Source organism: Geotrypetes seraphini, chromosome 12, assembly GCF_902459505.1.
Source record: "Geotrypetes seraphini chromosome 12, aGeoSer1.1, whole genome shotgun sequence".
NCBI classification, from domain to species: domain Eukaryota; kingdom Metazoa; phylum Chordata; class Amphibia; order Gymnophiona; family Dermophiidae; genus Geotrypetes; species Geotrypetes seraphini.
The window spans coordinates 119184581-119206573 of NC_047095.1; the positions used below are offsets into that span (position 1 = coordinate 119184581).

General features: G+C 45.0%; 1 protein-coding gene and 1 long non-coding RNA gene across 5 annotated transcripts in view; one reads left to right on the top strand and one right to left on the bottom strand.

The window, feature by feature from the left end:
* Positions 1-5038: 5038 nt before the first annotated feature.
* On the bottom strand, positions 5039-12271 carry LOC117346057. 2 transcript variants are annotated; one of them, XR_004536551.1, is made up of 6 exons: positions 12184-12271; positions 10441-10511; positions 10157-10249; positions 7188-7244; positions 6948-7000; positions 5039-5580 (listed from the first exon to the last, which is right to left on the bottom strand). It is a non-coding gene; the product is annotated as an uncharacterized LOC117346057 (long non-coding RNA). The 2 variants fall into 2 exon arrangements; XR_004536552.1 differs by having other exon boundaries at positions 5039-5586.
* A 302-nt stretch (positions 12272-12573) lies between these two features.
* LOC117346348 (polypeptide N-acetylgalactosaminyltransferase 6-like) overlaps positions 12574-21993 on the top strand; it is a 54935-nt gene continuing 45515 nt past the window's right edge. The window contains exons 1-9 of one of the 3 annotated variants that reach the window (XM_033915753.1): positions 12574-12678; positions 13682-14198; positions 16197-16369; positions 18816-18965; positions 19202-19436; positions 19518-19635; positions 19755-19955; positions 20169-20300; positions 20564-20665. In XM_033915753.1, the coding sequence (XP_033771644.1) occupies positions 13726-14198; positions 16197-16369; positions 18816-18965; positions 19202-19436; positions 19518-19635; positions 19755-19955; positions 20169-20300; positions 20564-20665 (1584 nt within the window). In that variant the 5' untranslated portion in view covers positions 12574-12678; positions 13682-13725. The remainder of the gene's footprint in view (positions 12679-13681; positions 14199-16196; positions 16370-18815; positions 18966-19201; positions 19437-19517; positions 19636-19754; positions 19956-20168; positions 20301-20563; positions 20666-21993) is intronic. The other 2 variants (XM_033915756.1, XM_033915755.1) reach the window with 2 other exon arrangements.

Here is a 21993-nt window from a genome sequence, read left to right on the forward strand (position 1 = left end):
TTGTCACCGTTTTGCAACAATGGTTTAATGGTTCATAGACAAAATCGCGCGAGACAACGGCACGCCGACAACTGAGCGCAAGGTTGACGGCGCGCCGAAGAAAAGCACTATTTTAAAGGGTTCCGACGGGGGGTGTTGGTGGGGAACCCCCCTATTTTACCTAACAGACATCGCGCTGGCGTTGTGGGGGGTTGTAACCCCCCTCATTATACTTGAAACCGAACTTTTTGCCTGTTTTTTAGGGAAAAAGTTCAGTTTTAAGTATAATGTGGGGGGTTACAACCCCCCCCCCCCACAACGCCAGCGCAATGTCTGTTAAGTAAAGTGGGGGGGTTCCCCCCCCACCCACCCCCGTCGGAGCCCTTTAAAATAGTGCTTTTCTTCGGCGCGCCGTCAACCTTGCGCTCAGTTGTCGGCACGCCGTTGTCTCTCGCGATTTAGTCCCGTCACCGGTTTAACAGATGAAAAATTTACAGTGTCAAATCTCAACCCTGCCTCTGGAGTAAGAAAATACAAAAAAAAAAAAAAATCTGAACGACCAAGCCCAAAAAGGCTGGCCAAGAGCCCAGAAAAGCTAAGTTTAGCTTAGGAACAGCTAAAAAGTCAGACCAGAAGCTGGAATTGTTAGCTTGTAAGTGCAATATAACAAGCTGTGGGTAACCTTCATAGCGAGGGTTATGAGGCGCACCCCCCTCTCTAAATCTTTGCCAGCGCAAGCAGCTTCCTTGGCCTGCTGCTCAAGTCACTTCCCCTCTGTCACTTCCTGGCTCCGCGACCCAAAGTGATTTCAGAAGGGAGCCAGGCCGATGTGAGCAGCAGGCCAACAAAGTTGCTTGCACTGACGAAGATTCAAAGAGGTACAGGGAGGGGAGAAAAGGTAACAGCACCCCCCCCCCCCCCAAGACAGCGTCCAGGATCACATCTGACATTCCATATCTGGAATTAGATCGGAGTATTTCACAGACAATAAAATCAAATTTTACGAGCTATTAAGTCTGGAGAGGCGCTAAAGAAATGGTCTTTATTTAAAAAAAAAAAAAAGTTCATCCACCTATCCACTTGTAAGGAGCAACAGACTCAATAAATGGCAGTGGACCCATGTTTTAGCTCAAACTCCGTCTTCACCCTACCCAGTTTTTGCAAGATACGCCTTATATTCATGTCTACCTTGTTTCCCCGAAAATAAGAGTGTCTTATACTCATTTGGGGCCCCATAAAAGCACTAGGTCTTATTTTCGGGGTATGCACATGATAATCTCGGTGACGGGACTAAATCGCGCGAGACAACTGCGCGCCGACAACTGAGCGCAGACAACTAAGCACAAGGTTGACGGTGTGCCGAAGAAAAGCACTATTTTAAAGGGCTCCGACGGGGTGTGTGGGGGGGAACCCCCCCCCCACTTTACTTAACAGACATTGCGCTGGCGTTGTGGGGGGTTGTAACCCCCATTATACTTAAAACTGAACTTTTTCCCTAAAAAACAGGCAAAAAGTCGGTTTCAAGTATAATGGGTTGTGGTTACAACCAGTGTTCCCGCTAAGCTGCGCTGGCGTGCGCTGGCGCACAAACTATTACATCGCAGCGCACAAGTTTCACGTCACAGCGCACACTCGAGCGGAGGTGAGAGGAAGCGGCGGCGGTCTGCCCTGATCGCCTAAGATGCAGCAGCGGCGGCATCCCCGTAATTTACGGGGATCATGAAAGGAGCCGCCGCTGCTGCATCTTAGGCGATCAGGGCAGACCGCCGCCGCTTCCTCTCACCTCCGCTCGAGTGTGCGCTGTGACGTGAAACTTGTGCGCTGCGATGTAATAGTTTGTGCGCCAGCGCACGCCAGCGCAGCTTAGCGGGAACACTGGTTACAACCCCACAACGCCAGCACGATGTCTGTTAAGTAAAATAGGGGGGTTCCCCACCAACACCCCCCGTCGGAACCCTTTAAAATAGTGCTTTTCTTCAGCGCGCCGTCAACCTTGCGCTGTCGTCTGTGCTCAGTTGTCGGCACGCCGTTGTCTCGCGCGATTTTCTCTATGAACCGATCATCTCTCCCTTCCTCTCCTTCACCCCAATTCTTCCTCTTTCCGTTCTCTCCCCCCCATGTGCAGAAGTTTGCCCAGCTTCTATCCTTCCCTCCCTCCCATCCCTTGTGCAGAACCCTTGAGCACCCCACCGCGCAGCTGACCCTCCTTCCTTCCCTCCCTGCCGACCACAAGCGAGCCCTACCTTCAACCAAAGCAGCGTCAGGCCGGCTGCACTCTAAACAGGCTGCTTGGCCTCGTCCGTCGGCGATGTTGTAATCAGCAACGCAGCAGGGTGAAATCCCTGACAGACAAGGCCAAGCAGCCTATCTAGAGTGCTGCCGGCCCAATGCTGCTTCGTTTGTAGGTAGGGCTCACTCACAGTCAGCAGGGAGGGAAGGATGTTCAGCAAGGGCTCGGCTGCATGGGGGGGTAGGGAGGGCGGGTTGAACACTTGCCGGAGAATCCCGGGACTAGGGCTTATTTTCAGGGAAACACGGTATATGCTATTTCACCATAAGGATTCCACGATTTATCATTATGCACCACGTATCCAGTTTATGGCAATACCGTGACTTCACCACATAAGCACGTTATGTACCACATCCCTCTTCTAGATTCGCACATATCCATATTCTCTATGCTCCTAGGACCCGAGGAAGGCTCGTGTGAGCCGACACACGGACCGTGTTGGGTCCACTGTAGAGAGCTGCACGGGAACGACGGGAATCCTGCGGGACCCACGGGTTCCCCCTTCGTGTCACGGGGATCGCGTGGGGACGCCTCCGAGGGTCGCGGGGTTCTTGCGGGGCTGGATGTATTCAGCCGCGAGGCTCGTCTCCCTACCTGCCCTGCCGCACACAACCGAACGGAAGTCTTCCTGATGTCAGTGCTGACGTCGGAGGGAGGGCTTAAGCAAAGCCCTCCCTCCCTCCGACGTCAGCGCTGACATTGTGAAGACTTCCGTTCGGCTGTGTGCTGCGGCAGGGCAGGCAGGGAAAAGGCTATGGTATAAGGCGGGGGGCGGTCCGTCCCGGATGCAGCACAGCCAGCCAGGTCCCCCGACCGACCGACAACAGGCCCGGTCCGTCAAACCTCCCTGCCCTGTAGCCGCAAATTTAAATTACTTTCTTACAGCAGCTTCAATACTCCAGCTGCTGTAAGAAGGTAATTTAGCTTCGCGGCTACAGGGCAGGGAGGTTTGTTGGACCGGGCCTGTTCTGTTGTCAGTCGGGCGGGTAAGAGCCACAAAGGTAAGGGGCAGGGAGGGAGAAAGGGAGGAAAGGTGGAGAGGAAAAGGCACTTAAGGTAAAACTGAGGGGGGAGAAGGACGCTGAAAGCACTGGGGAAGACAAAGGGGTGGAGAAGGATGCTGAAAGGACATGGGGAAGACTGGGGGGGAGAAGGACACTGACAGGACATGGGGAAGATGGGGGGAGGACGCTGAAAGGAAATGTGGAAGAGAGAGTGGGGAGAAGACGCTGGCAGGGAAGAAGACAGAGATCCAACCAACATACAAGAGGACTATGGCAGAAGTCAATCCTTGCTGGTTATAATACCGCTCTCAGAAATCTGTGCTGTCCTCACACTACTGTATTCGCGAGGATTGCGTTTGGTTAGTGAAAGAAGGAAGTGGCTGTTTATACTATAAGACCCCTGAAGAAGCCCTTTATGTGTGGTGAAACGGGTCCCGTAGGGCGTTCAGCCATAAAATGAACAACGGGCGTTCAGCCATATATTGAACAGCCACGAGCTACAAGCCAGCTCTTTATAAGATAAGTGCATAAAGTTTTTTGATATCTATTTTTAAATACAAAAAAAAGTCATTTATTTATTGCACTCAGCACTTTATATGAGCTTGCGTGGCTATGTTTTTTGCATAAAAAATACCGACTCAATGAAAGATATCTTATATCTGTGAGAATGGTTCCGAACACAGTAGTGTGAGGACAGCACAGATTTCTGAGAGCGGTATTATAACCAGCAAGGATTGACTTCTGCCATAGTCCTCTTGTATGTTGGTTGGATTTGATTTTCACTTGAGGACTGTTTTGCCTATTAGAGTGATTGAAGAAGACAGAGATGCCAGACTATGGGGGGAGCGGAGGGAAGAAGATGGGTGCCAGACCAATTTGGAAGGGGGGAGAAAGGGAGGCACAATAACAGAGCAAATGGAAGACGCAGAGAGAAGAGAGACAGTGGATGGCAGGAATTGAATGAGAACATGAGGAAAGCAGAAACCAGGCAACAAAGGTAGGAAAAAAAATTCTATTTCTTTTTTTTTTTTTTTGCTTTAGGATAAAGTAGTATATTAGTTGTGTTGATAAAAATTTATAAACATTAGAGGCTCTGGTAGAAACCCGTTTACAAAGTATGTATTCTTCCCAATTAATATTTCCAAATTAATAAAGTCTTTTTGCTTATTTGTAAATGGGTTTCTACCAGAGCCTTTAATTCAGTAGCATAATTAAATGAAATAACTATTTCTGTAGTTTATGGGGACGGAGGGGATTCCTCGCGGGGACGGGTGGGGACGGAAGGGATTCCTCGCGGGGACGGAGGGATTCCTCGCGGGGACGGGTGGGATTTCTGTCCCTGCACAACTCTCTAGTCCACTGCCATTTATTGGGTCAGTCACTCCTTACAAGTGGTTATGTGGATGAACTTGTGAGGCGCAGTGATTGGATCTACAGCCTCAGCACCCTGGGGTTGTGGGTTCATGGGCAAGTCACTCAGTCCTCCACAGCCCCAGATGCGTTAGATAGATTGTGAGCCCACCGGGATAGATAGGGAAAATGCTCGAGTACCTGGTTGTAAAACCACTTGGATACACCTTGATAGGCGGTATACAAAACACTTTTTTTTTTTAGTTCAATCTTTATTAAATTTTTACATTCTACAGAGAAATACAACGCACAAATATATTATAAACATAAGAATTTTCTTGTGTATGTTTACATAACAGAAACATACCATTATCCTCCCTCCCTCCCTAACCCAAACCCCCCACCCTACCCTACCCTCCTTCACTCATACTGCTTAACAAAACCCTCTAAGGGGCTCCAGACATCTTTAAATGAGGTCATATAAATATAAAACACCTAATAAACTTGAATAAAGACCATTTGCTTTTAACAAAGATCATCTCAAGAACATGTGGCTGACTATCCTGCTGTCCACGGAGAACCTACGTTACAGGTAAGTAACTACACTTTTCCACAAAACATGGCATGGCAAACATAACATGAAATGTTTTCCTTTTCTGTGTAAACTGTGTAGCCCAGCCTCTCAAATCCCCCCACCCCCTAGAACAACAGCCATCTCCCTGTTTCATGACCAAAAGAAAAATCACACATTCCTCTTTAAAGAGACTATATTCTCCGCCTTGGGCACTCCAAAACACACTTCTCTTCCCAGCTGTGTTCAAAGAGTCAGCACGGGTAGCATCCTTCCCCGAGACTCTGAATGTCGAATCAAATAACATGTGGATGGAGGGGGAGGGCAATAGACATTGAACTGGCAGCTCCTACGATCCTTACGCAAGTCTTGAGATTCACCTGCAACTGAAACTGCAAAAGACAAGTACAGAGTTACAAAAATAAGTAAATGTTCTCTGGCTGGAATCCACACAGACAGGGAAGCCATTTCAGGTACATCCTGCCACATCAGCTACATTCCTACAGCAGAACAGGGCAGGGCCAAATTCCTATGCACACTCGCAAACCAGAAAAGGGGCTAAAAATACATCCAGGAGAATTCCAGCTAGCAAATTCATACCTGACAGCTATCACCCCAAGTAAACTTCCTGCCACGCCATCCACCCGAGATGCTGCATCATCAACCTGGCTGACAAAGCCTAGGCTGTTTTCACCATTAAATGCTCCCACTTTAAACGTGTGCACAAACCACTGCGCACGCATGCACGTGTTTTTTGAGAAAGAGCGCGCACAAAGTGCTCTCTTAACGTTCAATTCCACCACCCCCCCAAAAACAATTACCGGGTGCCCATCTCTATCGGCCATAGAGAATGACATGGCGACTGTTACCCGCTGAAACAGGGACGTAAAAACAATGGTCACCGCAGGTACTGGGAGAAGGCCATTCACTGCCCCGTGGAGCGGCAAATGACCTTGTCCCCGCAGTTAGCTGAAGATTGCGCGGTCCAGCAGCCCCCTCCCTCCCAATCGTGGTCTGAGCATCTCCCTTCCTCCTTCCCTAGCTTATTTAATTTTCTCTTAACAAGCAGTCGGAGCCTTGAAGTCGCATGCGGCTGCCGGAAAGTCCTCCTCTGACGCAACTTCCTGCTTCCGGTTGTGTTAGAGGAAGACTTTCCGGCAGCCGCAAGCAACTTCAAGGCTCCGGCTGCATTAAGAGAAAATTAAAAGTAAGCCAGCGAAGGAAGGAGCTGCTGGACCACGGCGGGAGGGGGGCTGCTGGATCAGGCGAAGGGTGCTGAAGGAGGGTGGAGAGGAACAGACGCTGTACACCAGGGGTCTCCAAAGTCTCTCCTCAAGGGCCAAATCCAGTCAGGTTTTCGCGATTTCCCCAATGAATATGCATGAGATCTATGTGCTTGCACTGCTTTCAATGTATATTCATTGGGGAAATCCCAAAAACCTGACTGGATTTGGCCCTCGAGGAGGGACTTTGCAGACCCCTGCTGTACACTTTGATGGTGAAATGTGGGGGTGGGAATGGAACTTGCGGTGACGGAAAGGACACATTTTTTCCCCTGTGTCATTCTCTAATTGGCCACAACTGGAGAAGTTCCCCACACCTAATTGGAGCAATATGCCTCATTTGGTCAGGAGCGGGTCAGTGCGCTGCGAGGTCGCATCACCAGACTCAGAGACTCTAGTCTGAAAGTCTCATCATTCCTGCCCCAGGAGGCGACGATATATCTCACATTTGCAAACCAGGATAGACTTACCCTGCAGACGATGTGGGGGGAGGGGGGGCTGCAATCTCTGGAGCGTTCCATCCCTACAACCAAAACAGAGCGATCAGATGCTGCTACTCGCAACCCGCAGGGCTGCGTCTTATCTGTTAAGTAGGTCAGTGCGCTGCGAGGTCGCATCAGTAAGATTCAGAGACTCTAGTCTGAAATTCTCTTCATTCCTACTGTAGCAAATGAGCCAACACAATGCCCCTTGGTGTCTACGGTACTTACAGTGTATAGCGTGTGGTCTCTTGCCGTCTGCGCCTGGCATCTCTCCTCAGAAGCACCCTGCAAATACAGACATGCTGGTCACGCCGCTGTTTAGGGCATATCCTTTGCTTCCTATTAAATCTAGGTCGATGCATAAAGCATTACCTTTGGCGTTTAAGTTTCAAGTTTATTAAGTAATTTGATTTATTGCCTATTCAAAATTCAAGGCGATGTACAAGTAAATAAAATTTTTGGTAACATACTTATAATTATTAAATTAAAAAATGATAGTCTTATATATACAAATTACAGTACATTTAGAGGATATTTCTACTAATTATAATGAAACAAAAGGAAAATTATTTAATGGTTACATTCAATATTAAAATCATTAATTCAAGGGAAAAACATTAGGAAGGGAAACAAAGACAATTGACCTATTAATTAAATTAAGAATGCGAAGGAATTAATCATTGAAGGCATCTATAAATAGAAAACTTTTAAGTTCAGACTTAAATTTTGCCAGGTTTTTTTCTTGTCTTAGGTACAGTGGAAGGTTGTTCCAAGATTGAGGGGCTGTTATAGAAAAGATTGTTACGCCTTGTGTTAATAACTTTTAGTGAAGGAATTGCTAATAGGTGTTGGTCTTGAGATCTAAGAGATCTAGAGGTAGTATAAGGTATCAAAAGTCTAAATATAAAGGCTGGAGTTTTATGTTCTAAAGCTTTAAAGATGAGTAAACATTGTTTAAATAATATTCGATGTACTACTGGAAGCCAGTGTGCTTTCTTAAGTAGGGGTGAAACATGATCAAATTTTTTGGCTTTATAAATTATTTTAATAGCGGCGTTCTGGATTATTTGTAATCGCTTAAGCTCTTTCTGTGGCAAGCCTATAAATAATGCATTGCAGTAATCAAGTTTAGAGACTACAAGGGAATGAATTAAGATATTCAATGATTTTGCACATAAAAATTTTGATACCGATCGAATCTGACGAAGTCTATAAAAAGTAGATCTTACCACTTGACTTATGGCCTGATTACCTTGCAAAATTGCATGATCCATATAAGGCTACTTGCGCTTTTGAGTTTATCGACTTCAAACAGATTAGCACATTGCCACCTATTCATCTAGTTTAAAGTCCACTCGCAATTCTGCTTTTTTATTTTTATTTTTTGCATCAGTTCCACATTTATGGAATTCTCTTCCAAATGAATTACGCTGTTAGCTTACACACTCAAAATTAAGAGCCTCCTTAAAGACTTAGCTATTCGGATTGGCATTTTCTACTCATAAGAACATAAGAAGTTGCCTCCGCTGAGGAAGACCAGCGGTCCATCTCGCCCAGCGGCGGCAGGCCCATTTCCTGAGCAGTGGTCCCAGACTATCCCTATGATCTACCTCTACTCCTATCTGTACCCCTCAATTCCTTTATCCTCTAGGAACCTATCCAAACCTTCTTTGAAGCCTTGTAACGTGCTCCGGCCTATCACAGCCTCCGGAAGCGCGTTCATGTATCCACCACCCTCTGTGGAGGTGAAAAAGAACTTTCTGGCATTTGTTCTAAACTTGTCCCCTTTTAATTTCTCCGAGTGCCCCCTTGTACTTGTGGTTCCCCATAATCTGAAAAATCTGTCCCTGTCTACCTTTTCTATACCCTTCAGGATCTTGAAGGTTTCTATCATGTCTCCTCTAAGTCTCCACTTTTCCAGGGAGAACAGCCCCAGCTTTTTCAGTCTGTCAGTATATGAGAGGTTTTCCATACCCTTTATCAGTTTAGTTGCTCTTCTCTGGACTCCCTCAAGTACCCTCAAGTATCTTACATTTCAGCCAACAGACCACCCTGCAACTAATAGACTATTAATTATTAGGTTTTCCTCTGACCTATAAATATTAGCGTTCTTTTCCTTTTATATTGTTGTAAAAGCCATATAGGAAGTCCGAGGGACATGGACGAGGAAGCTTTTATTTATGAAAATCTGGGACCCTTACATTCAAACTTTGCATCCCAGGGGGCACAATTTGTTGTTATATGTATTGTCTTAGAATCTTTTCTGTTCTACACAGTTGTGAATGCGGAAGAACTTCTTTTGTGTTAAGTGTGCGGTAGGGGAAGGGGGGGAGAATGGGGGGTTATTTGGTGGTCAGGATTGAAGCGGGTGGAGGAGGGGAAGTTTTGTACCTATTTGTTGCAGGAGGTTTAATGTATAAGGATGGAGCAACGCACCAAAATTTGCTGAGTTTTTGTATTTTCTAAAGCATTTGTACTTGTTCTTCCTGTCATCAATAAAAATTGTTTTCACCATAAATTGTTGTAAACTGCACTGATGTTTTTAAGAAGGAGAAATTAAGTTCTAACCTGCTAATTTTCTTTCTTTTAGACTCTCCAGACCGATACAGTTCACCAAATACTGTTCTCAGACTCCACCTGCTGGTCATGGTGAGCTATTACCCTTCAGTGAACTGTACCGGTCTGGAGAGGCGCTAAAGAAGAGCAGTTGTATAAATACAGTACTCCCCTGATATTCGCGAGGGATCCGTTCCAGGAACCCCCACGAATCTCGAAAAACCGTGAATATGGTTTTTCATGGGGGAGCCTGAAGAGGGCAGCAGGAGAGCAACTGCAGCGCCGTGAGTGCAGGAAATCACTCGCGGTACGCTCCGACCGCCTCTTCCTGCACTAAGTTGGGCCTTATCCAATCAGGAGCTGCGTGTCAAAGCAGCTCCTGATTGGATAAGGCCCAACTTAGTGCAGGAAGAGGCGGTCGGAGCGTACCGCGAGTGATTTCCTGCACTCCGGCTGATCTCTCCTGCCTCTCCCGTTGCCCTCTCCTTGTCAGCGGTTTGCGATTGGAAAATACCACGAATGACCGGGGGAACACTGTACTAATAAACTAACATCCTAGGCTGTGTGCAAGGGAAGGAGTTCACATTATTATCAGTTTGGTCTGAGCATCCTGCTCAAAATGGACAAAGAAAAAGGCTCACCTCAGCCAGAGCGCGCCTGCTAAGTTTTCACCCTGGGATCATCTCACTGCCATGCAATGTACAATTCAGCGCCACATCAGGTCAGGGCTCCACCTATAAATACAGATACATTACGTGATTACGTGTTGACTAAGATCCTAAGCCACATTACCCCATGCGCTGGGAGCAGGTCAGTGCGCTGCGAGGTGGCTTCATAAAGCTCAGAAACTCTAGTCTGATAAGCTCATCCTTCCCATTCCCAGAAAGGTCTTTCAAAGCTAAAAAAATATAAGAATAGAACGTACACAGACATGAAAAGAGAAGGCCCCACAACATCTGTCCCAGCAACATATTCTGTTCTTTGTCATCACAGCTCCTGTAAAAAAACAAAACCAGATCAGTTTCTGTAACACAAGAGAACAAATCAAAAGACAGAGACCTCTTCATGTGTTAAAAACACTTCAACTAATAACTACTCCCCAAAAGAGCTCACGTAGAAATGCACAAGGTTGTGCAATTATGTAACTGCAACATTTTTTAAACACACAAAGATAAGGTCCCTCTCCTGAAAATATATGCCCCAATCTATGAACAATTGAAAACAAAAAAGATGGTCTAACAAGGCAACATCAAGGATAGATTTTAGCTTAAGCCATCCATTCTCAATCTCTTGGAAGATTTAACCCCCCCCCCTCCCCCGTCTAGGGTGCAGTAGCTTGATCCTATTCCTGCAAGGCCTTAAAATCCTAGCTGAAGCCTACAGTTACAAATTTAAGTCATGCAGTATTAATTCATCAAAGTTTGGGGGTCATCATCATCTTCTACCGCTCATAAAACAGACCCAAATGCTTTAAGAATTGCTTAAAAACAGACCCAGGACAGAGCGCACAGAAATCAGCAACCTCCACCATTCTGAAAAGTCAGCATAAGGTGCCCAAAGTCCCCAACTAAAACTGTACATCAGGAATTTGGAAGAACGGTAAAGGCACCCTATAAAGATCACTGAGTTGAGATAGCTGGTGAAGAATTACTTTTTTAAATTATTTATTCAATTTTCTATACTGCTTTCCCAAGGGAGCTCAGAATGGTTTACATTAATTTATTCAGGTACTCCGTCTATCTAATATACCTGGGGCAATGGGGGGATTAAGTGACTTGTCCAAGGTCACGATCTACAACCTCACTGTGCCGAGGCTGTAGCCAGTGTGCCACACTCTCCCCTGATTCTAAAGAACCATGCTTTTAAAAAAATGGCAGGTAGCAGGAGAGGAACTGATGAATAACATAGGAGTTGGGAACTCGCTCCACCTCTCCCGCTGCCCAAATTCAGCCAGGAAATTCTTTTTCACTGAAAGGGTGGTTGGTCGCAGGAATAGTCTTCCACTTCAGGTGATTGAGGCCAGCAGCGTGCCTGATTTTAAGGCCAAATGGGATAGACACGTGGGATCTATTCACAGAGAAAGGTAGGGGAGGGCCATTGGGGTGGGCAGACTAGATGGGCCGTGGCCCTTATCTGCCATCTATTTCTATGTTTCTATGATCTTCATGATTTCAACTGCCAAAAAAACAAACCCAACCCAACCCAATGCACAATAGGCATGCAAGGAAGATAATATATAGGAAAAGGGCACATGCATATTTATGGTGGAAATCTTGAAGTGACTAGATCACGTTTGCAACAGACTCCCCTACCCTAGAGAATCAACCAATCAATCATGGTAGGGAAACAGAACCATGAATCTGAAAGAAATAGAGGTTGGATCAATTACCGCCCCTATCCATCTCTCATCATCAACACACGGAGTGAACACAGCACAAAGGATGGCGCCGATAGGCAACGGATTACGTTTATCAAAGGGAGAACCCGGAAATTCCACCAGCCACCATATTAGATGCGCACCCAATACAGAGACCTGGAGATAGCACAGCGACAACAAATATCGAGGCAAGGCCGATGACGAACACCTGTAACTTCAATACCAAGCAGAGAGAAAACGAAACAAAATCGGATGGCACGGATTACGGAAGGATGCCGGACCCGCGCTCACCTCTCTACCCGCGTCGCCATGATTCATCACCTCTGCACAACCAGCGCGAGCCAAAAGAAAGAGCCTGCGTCTGCTACAGTTGTTTAAAACCTCGCATTGCAAGCCGGGAGGCGAGGGGGGGGGGGGCGGGGGAGCGGAGAAAGAAGGAGGCGGGGAATCTTCAGGACCCTGTGAAGTTCTCCAATCTGCAGCCGCCGCCTCCTCCTCCTCCTCCCCCACCCTGCTAGCCATTGCTGCTGCCTAACCCAATGCCTGCATATGTGAACCAAAAAAAAAAAAAAGATTCAAAAACACAAACAAACAACAAATTACCATTAAGAATGTTACAAGAAGGAAGAGCAATATCACAATGTTTATCTTTTAGCAATTTTTTTTAATGATTGAAATTAATTAGCTCAGCCACCCCATGGCCTTGGGGACAGCTGTATTTAAAGAGCTCCTCCAGGGTTGGGACTTTATGGAGGTTGGGGGTGTGTGGTTCTGTTCCAGTAACAGGTGAGTGAGGTGCATTCAGAAGGGCCTGGAGCAATCTGTCTGGGCTTATGTTTTAATTTCTTTTTCTCTCATTTAGAAATGAGGGGGTGTTGAGTATAAGAAGTGGGGGACTTTTTATAACTTTGCTTTGTTTCATGTTAGGAGTAGGTTATAGTTTTGAGCTAGAAAATTGGTGCTAATCTTTTGTGGTACCAATTATTTAAGATTAGAAAAAAAAATACTAGCTTTAGTTATTCATTCCTTTCTTTCTTCTCTTATTTTAAGTGCATTAACCTGGCCTGCTACTGATTCTCTGCAGTATAAAAAACAATTAAATTCTACTTTCAAAAGCAATGTACTTTCTTCCTATATCTGTTACTTGGGGCAGTGGTTAATAATTAAATATGGTTCTAAACTATCCCCCCCCCAAAAAAAAATAATTCTTAGATACTGAATTAAGATCTTCAAGGACAGAAAAATACTCTTGAATTACAACTGTAAAAGGTTAAATGACTTCTTCAAGGTCATAAGGAGCTTCCTATTTTCAGTGTATTATTCTAACCTTGAGGCTGCTTCTCCACTTAATTTCTATTAAGGACCCTAAAATAAGTAGTAGAAAAACTATAGTCTATATGCTCCTCTTCTGTAGGGTTCATAATGTACCCATAAAGAAGTGACTGTTTTTTGTATGCTATGCTGTGTTCATGAATTCTCTATTGGTAGATAGAGAACAAGAGCTTAAGTTGTTTCTGAAATTGAGAAGTAAATCCCCCCTGGAGAAGATAATAGAAGGGTGTAAAATCTAATCTTCAAAAGCCACCTAGATATGCCTTTAGATCCAGGACACTTCTGCAGGTTAAGATGTCCATTGATGGAGGCAGCCATTTTATGCTAATGAGGAAAGCTGCTATTGGGATTCACCCCTTTCCTATCTAGATAACTGATTCTTTTTAGAGAACTGATATGCCTGAATAACAGAATGCTTCTTTAATCCTTGTTGTGTCTTCTTTCCCATTCTCTTCAGCTCCTCCTCCCTTTTTATCCCCTTCCCCCTTCAGGATCTGGACCATGGCTCCCCCACTTGGAATGGTGTGGAAGCAGCATATAATGCTGTTGGCCGCCTTCTTCGTCGTATATTTTCTGATGCAGGGATTTATGCATCGTTATATCTCTAAGAGCCTAAGTATGCAGCAGCCATCGAGGAAGTCTGACTTTGTTCACAGGCACAGGCATATTCCAGTCCATGATATCAGTGATGTCAGCACCCCTCAGGGGCAGTTAACACCACCACAAGAGAATGATGGGCTCATGGACTGCCTCCCTGGCTACTATTCTGCTGCTGAGCTCCAGCCCCAATTACGGCGGCCTCCCCAAGACCCCTTTTTCCCGGGTGGAGCAGGAAAAGCATACCGGGTGTCAGATCTGACAGCTGAAGAGGAGATGGAGCGGAATATGGGCTATGCAAAGTATAACTTCAATGCCTTTGTCAGTGATCGTATTTCTCCGCATCGGGACCTTGGACCAGATACCAGACCCCCTGAGTAAGATGGGAACAAAACTGTGTGTAGTGTACAGTTTTCATCATGTGCTTCTTGCTTTCCTGTCATGCCCCCCTCCTCATCTCTACACAGAGCTTAGCTTTCTTATAGATGCCATGTAAGGTTACTAGCAAGCCTTGTGTCAGTAGAAACAGTCTGAGCTGGTTCTGGCTTTGTCCCTATTGCCACTATAAATTTGTAGACTTTTACGGTAGTTGATAAACAGGAAATGCATAACCCAGCATGCAAAGGGGGGCAATAAGGCTTAGCTGAGCCTGTCCCAGATGACTTTTTTGTAATCCTGCTTAACCAAGTATTGCTCAAACACATGAGTTTTGACTTGTACCTTTAATCCTCTTTGCTGAGGTTATGGTTGATTATAGACTCAGTTTCTAGGTCTAATGTCCAAAGAAGTCATGGGGGGGGGGGAAGGCTGACAAACCTGAGCAGCTTAGGTAACTAGTGAGACAAAGGAGTTGGTCTTAATCCATCTAGAGCTGTATTTTGTATTTGATTTTTGTCTTGCTTGAAACTTGGACTTGTCAAGGAGAACCAGTTAATCTGAGACTGAAGGGATGGCTTGACACTAAACTTCAGTTTAAAAGATGGTTTTAACAATGAAGGCAGGGATAGGTCACACATTCACATTGCAGATAAGATTTCATAATCTTAAATCACAGCAGGGAAATGGCAGGCAGGGTAGGCCCTGTTTTAAAGCCTCGGCAACTATTTCTAGTTTACTTTGCTTAAGCACACCAAGAGTTGGAGTGAGATTCCCCTATGTAACTGGGCTAGAGTTGATGGTCCCACAATGGGGAATCTTCAGTCTACAACCTGCTAATTATTTCTATAGCACTACCAGACCTGTTGCAGCACTGTATAGTCAGTCAACAGTCCCTGCTCAGAAGAGCTTATCTAAACAAGACAGACAATAGGTGTCATTTTAAGAGGAATGGTTAACCTGCTGGCTATAGCTGGAGTTGCTGAAATTATGCAGCATGGTTGACCCAGAAAGTTCAATATTCTCACACAGTTCTTGGTTTCAATTGTACAAATCTGCCCAGTATTGGCCTTGGTTCTTCAATAGATACCACTATTTTCCAATTAGAGATTCTTCTCCAGTTGTACCCTTCCCCCTCCCTTTTTTTAAATCTCTATGTAATTATGTATTCCTCCCCCTTCCTTCCTAGTGTCTCATGTTAGTTCAGTATGTCTATGAAACCCCCATAGTTTTAATAGAGCTTTGTTTTTATATATTTATTAATGATCTTATTGTAAACCATTTAGATAACCTTGATAGACGGTATATCAAGTATCCAATAAGCTTAGATGTGAGTTCCAGACTTATCAGACTACACTTAAAAACAAACTGATTTAAACAAAACACTCTTGCTAGCGAAGGTAGCATCTCCAAATGGGGTAACACACACTTTCTAGTGATATTCCCTCTAAGGATTGGTCATGTGCATGGCAGATTTTTTTTTTTTTAATTTTTATGTGAAGTTTTAATTTTAAACAATTTTTCCAAATTTGCAAGTAATTGAGCAACCATATATAATCTGAGCAATGCTCCTAAAATATAAAAGCAACTTTCTGATGTGCTCTGCATGGAGGGGGGAACATGACTTGTAAGCCAGGAAATGTTGGGGATGACTTCAAAACTGATTGACCTCTAGCACTGTGCTGAAGAGCCCTGCCAGAGGGTGTAATGCAAGAAACATAGCAAGGTTGGAAATTCTTGTTAACAGCTGGCACCATTTTCCACCACATTGCTGTAGTTTCTCCATTGCAGGTGTTGGGTACCCGAGAAATAGCCTCTTGGTGATGAATCAAGGAGGCATTGGGATCACTGACCTTGCTTATTTAAGTCGTTCTAAAACCACTCATAGCCTAAGTGGTTACATTCAGGTACTTGAGCATTTTTTTCCTTATTTGTGGGCTCAATCCTCCATTGCTTTCTGCTGTAACATAACCTATGCTGCTTGTGCTCTCCCCTGAAAGGTGTTTGGCAAAGAAGTTCAAGCGCTGTCCGGGTCTGTCCCCTGTCAGTGTGATCATCATCTTCTATAACGAGGCCCGTTCAACTCTGCTACGAACAGTCCACAGTGTCCTCTACACTGTACCCCACTTTCTCTTGCATGAGATAATACTTGTAGACGATGGCAGTACCAACGGTAAGCCCCCCCCCATAATGGATGTGGTATCTTGAAGAGGGATATAGCATCAGATGTGAGGGAACCATCTTCCTCCCCCCCCTTGTGTGACTTCCTTGGTGGTCGGCTTTGAGCCCACAGATACTGTTCTTTGGCTTAGGTGGGGGGAAATGAGGTCTATTCTACATTAATAGATTTAATACCCTTTGGCTTTCTGCCATCTTTGGAAAAGGTTAAGAAAATAGTTGCCAGACACAATAGTGGGAGTTCTTGGCATCCTAACTGGTAGATTACCAACCAAGAATTTCCCCAAATTATAAGTGACTAGCCATTTTTATTGAGTTTGACATCACTTAAGGAAACAATTAGACATACATAATTGGTACATCTTCCAATTGAATTACAATTGCTTCATTAAGGTCCAATGATAAAACTGCATACTCAGCACTGTTTTGTTCTGTTTCAAGCCACATGTTTTCTTAACCCTTATTTCATTAGTAGTGATCTTCCCTAGCAATAGTAATTGCAGTCCTAGCATGTGATGTGATGTGATTATAATTTAAGAATCTTGTGAAAGTGTTAAGTTGGGGCACACTGACCTTGTTACTAGACCCTAGGACATAGGTACTTCTAGTTATGAAAAACATTTACCAGTAATGCTAAAGCAACATCCTCTTGCCATAATTCTGAAGCATTTCTCTATCTTTAAGGTTCATATTTTTATTTATACATATGTCTATAGTCTGTCTTCAGATATCCCAGGCAAGGGGCATCACACGGATAGTATCAACTTGTTTCCTTAAGTGCAATAAGCTCCTAATGGGGGTCATCAGGAGACTGAACTGATACTGGTTTCACTCCTTCTTTGTGTTACACACAGGATAGGTCCCTGTTGCAATTCTACAGCATAGCTTCTTAACCCAGTCCTCAGGGCACTTATCCTGTTGGGTTTTTAGGATAGCCTTAATATAGAAACATAGAAAGATGACGGCAGAAAAGGGCTATAGCCCATCAAGTCTACCCACTCTACTGACCCACCCCATTAAGTCTGAGTACAAATCACCCAGTTCCTTAACTCGACTTTCGTAGGGATCCCACATAGATGTCCCATTTATTCTTAAAAGTCAAACATGCTGGCAGCCTTGACCACCTGCTCTGGAAGCTTGTTCCAATGCAGCATGCTCAGTTTTTGGCTGATGGACAAGATGTTCTGTAGTGTGGGGATGCCAAAGACAAAGGAGAGGATGATTGACCAGAGCTGGAAGAACCTACTGCACACAGGGGCAGACAATCCTCTTTGCCTGGGTGGACCAAGATCCCAAGCTGGCATTTAGAGTGCAAACAGGACAGGGTGTCCTTGTTGCAAGTGCCCCTAAGCCTGCTTAAAGCTGAAGGAGATGCATCCTGCTGGTGGGCTTCAGGGGCAGATTCCCAAGTTTCTGCCCAGGGATCCCCAATATTCCCATTACTGACTGTTTGGGCCATGAATTTCTCACTATTCTGCTATGTATGTTCTGTTTGCATTTGGAACAAGAACTAGACCAGTCTTAATCCTAAAAGTTGAGGGTGTGAGTAGAACTTGGGGAATCTGCAATTGAACAGATCAGAATGGAGAGGGATGTAAGCCTGCAACTAGAAGCCCAAAATTAGAATTAGCCTAGCCAGGGATGCCCAACCTTGATCTCGAGGACCACAACCTAGTCAGGTTTTTGGGATTTCCCAATGCATATGCATGAGATCTATTGGCATGGATGGCCTCTATTGTATGCATATTCATAGGGGAAAACCTGACTACACAAGGGCCAAGGTTGGGACACCCATAACTTAGGCCAGGGGTTTTTCAATCCAGGCCTTGTGACTCCAGTTGGAGTCCAGGATACTCACAACTAATATACATGAGAGAAATTTGCATACAGTCTCGGTTGTATGCAAATTCATTGCGCATATCCTAAACCTGCTTGGTTGAGAACCCTTGGCCTAGACTGAATCGATAGTGTGGTCCAATAAGGTTTCAGGTTTATTTAAAATTTCATTGTATCACTTATACTTTAGCAATGTACAATTTTAAAACGAGGTATATTATAAAAATAACACATATCAAACCATACAGGGAAAGGGATTGAACAGTTATAGAAATGTAGACTAGGGCATCACAAAGGGCTGACAGGGGGAATCTCTAATGTGTCCTGAGCTACTTTTTTTCTTTAAAAGTATCATACATTTGATACTTAAGTGTAAAGCATCTTTAAGACTAAGCTGATCTTAAAGTGATCACGCTTTTGTTCCTCTCTAAGATGAGGGTAGAGTGTTCCATAGCTGCAGATTATAAATTGTGAATTTTGAGTATTTGACTTTTTTAGGGAGGGAACTCCAAACAAATTGTGGTCTGCAGATCGTAAGGTTGCTATGTATTGGTTCTGATGAAGGTTTTGGTGGGGATGGGGGCTCTTCTTTCTCCCTTCTAAAGAGAACTTGAAGAAAATGCTGGATAGGTATTTGAGACGGCTGCCATTGGTGAGGCTCTTACGGCAGCCAGTGAGGAAGGGGCTGGTAGGTGCCAGGCTGCTGGGAGCTGAGCAGGCCAAAGCAGATGTACTAGTCTTCCTGGATCCCCATTGTGAGTAGAGGGCCCACCGGAGGTGAAACTGGTTTGAGGGGATGCAGGAATAGCTGGAACCAGGAGGGGAGCATTTGGTGAAGGAAACGGGACACTGCACTTGGAGGTGACTTAGTGGTGGCGGATTAGGCATTCAATAGCATGTGTGATAACATCTCAAGAGGGGTCCTGGTACTTGGTAGTCTTTCCCTCTCCCATTTTAAACTTCAAGGGTACCTACATCTCTTCACCTGTAGGCGAGTGCTGGCCAGGGTGGTTGGAACCACTTCTGGAGCGGATCGCTTTGAACAACACCCTTGTTGTGAGCCCTGACGTTGCCTTCATCAACCGGCACACCTTCCAGTTTGAGCGGCCTGTCCCCAAGCCCTCAAGCCATACCCGTGGAACCTTTGACTGGTCACTGGCATTCATGTTTGAGCCCCTGCCCCAAGCCCTAGAGGACATGCGGACTGATAAGACTCAGCCCTTCCCGTAAGTGACACCATACATTCGCCCACTGTCTCTGCTTAATTCTTGAGGGCAGGGACTTGACTGCTTTCTCTGTGTATCCAGGACACCAGTCATACCAGGGGGACTCTTTGCTATCTCCAAATCCTTCTTCCAGCACATTGGGAGCTACGATCCAGACATGCAAATCTGGGGAGGCGAGAATTTGGAAATGTCTCTTAGGGTAAGAGGCATGGGGAAGCGGGAGCAGGCTGCATACCCTGTTATGGCATTGTCATGCCAGGGGATGGGAGGGATTATGCAGGAGGGTCAAGTCTTTCAAAAGATGTTCTCCCTCCTCAGGTATGGATGTGTGGAGGAAAGCTGGAGATTGTGCCCTGCTCAGTAGTGGGTCATGTCTACCACAAGGAGAACCCTCACTCCTTCCCTGAGGGAAGCTCAGTAATGTCCAGGAACCTGGTACGACTCGCTGAGGTTTGGATGGATGAATACAAGGTGCTGTTCTATCGCAGGCATATGGAGGCTGCCCGTATATTCAAGGAGGTAAAACTTGGGATTTTATTTTAAACCTCTTCCACCCCTCCCCCTTTTCTGATTGTGTAGAAGACCATAGCTGGACTAGGTTCATGTATCCAGCTAGTAGAAAACTCTTTGTAGTTTAGGGGAGCTAGTTGGTGAAGCTAAGACCCACCCCATTTTGCTATCTGTCATGAACAGAGACCTAACTGTTTTTGTTCCTCTTCTACCTCTGCCTAGAAGTCATACGGGGACCTGAGCCAGAGACATCTGTTGCGAGAGCAGTTGGGCTGTAAATCTTTTGGCTGGTACATGAACACCGTCCGCTCAGACTTCTTCATTCCAGAACTCAACCCACGCTTTTATGGCGCTGTGAGTACTCTAGGCCTCTGTATAAGGAGATGCTTAGTGGCACCTTCAGAATAGTTAGATCAATATGGTTGGAGTTAAATTCCAAGGCAACTCAATAGACATTCTCCAGTTGGACTTCAAACTGGTTGTGATTCCCATCTGTGGATGGGGGACTTGAGACCACAGCAGACCCGCTGTATGTTGAATTACCAGGTTGACACTTCCCAGTGACGCAGTTCTAAACCCCGGGCAACCTGCTAATAACTTTTTTTATTTATTACCAGCTCGTGAATGTAGGTCTGAAGAAGTGCCTGAATGTTGGCGAGTTGGAAGATGGAAAGGCTCGAGCAGGCACAAGTAAATGCCATGGAGACCCAGCTCTTCAGGTAAGAAGAGGGTTTCTTTGTGTGTAGGTGGGGGAAAGGGTGCCTATCTGTATTAAGGGCCAGATCTGATCTGCCTAGGTTTGAGGTTTACACAATGGGAACAAGGCATATTTACATATATTTGCATATAAAGCAGTATCATTTGTGTTCCCATTGTGGAAACCTCAAACCTAACTGGGTTTTGGCCCTTGGACTGGTTGGGCAGCAGTGTTTGGTAGGGTGGCAATTACTCCTGGCAGAATTCTGTACACAATTTGCAAATTCTGCAAGTTTCATTAAACTTAGGCCTAGAGCACAGGTGTCGAAGTCAGTCCTCGAGGGCCGCAATCCAGTCGGTTTTCAGAATTTCCCCAATGAATATGCATTGAAAGCAGTGCATGCACATAGATCTCATGCATATTCATTGGGGAAATCTTGAAAACCCGACTGGATTGTGGCCCTCGAGGACCGACTTAGACACCCCTGGCCTAGAGAATGACGCAGGGAAAATATGTCCCCGCCGTCCCCTTCACCTCCCCGACCCTGCAGCATCCATATAAGCCTCAGTACTGCAATATTTAGCTTATGCCTTCTTTATAAATCAAAGTTCTGGCTGCTGAACTAGAGAAAGATGTTCAATTAGCAGGAATTTGTTTATGCAAAAACAATTAATATACTACTTTATCCTAAAGCAAAATAAATAGAATTATTTTTCTTTTTCTACCTTTGTCTGGTTTCTACTTCCCTCATTCTCATTCAATGCCTTCCATCCACTCTCTGCCATCTCTGTGTCTTCCATTTGCTCTGTTACTGTGCCTCTCTTCACCCTTCCCCCCACATTGGTATGGCACCCATCTTCTTCCTTCCACTCCCCCATAGTCTGGCATCTGTTTTCTTCCCTTTCAGCATCTTGGCAATTTCTATAAGGCTCTGGCTATAATACATCGCATAGCCTTATAGAAATCGCCAGTTTTGCCACAAAGATAAGGTAAGAGGGGAGGGAGATACACAGCCTGCAGGAGAGAGAGGGGGCTGCTATACCATATGCGTGCTCACCAATGTTCCCTCTAAGGATTGATGAGGTGTGTGCAAAAAAAATATGCATGAGCGACAAGTTACATATTCCACAAATTTATGAGCAGGCACGGAGGATGCATTTTTAAACAAATGTAGTTTATCCTTGTACTCCTTATGTATTTTTAATCATCTATGGATATGTTTGTATGTTTATTGTTCAAATGGTTTTATTTATTTCCCAAAATTTATTTTTGTTATACACATTGAAAATATTTGATATTGCATTTAAATCAAAATCTCAATAAACTTGAAACGAGTGCCCATGAGATTGT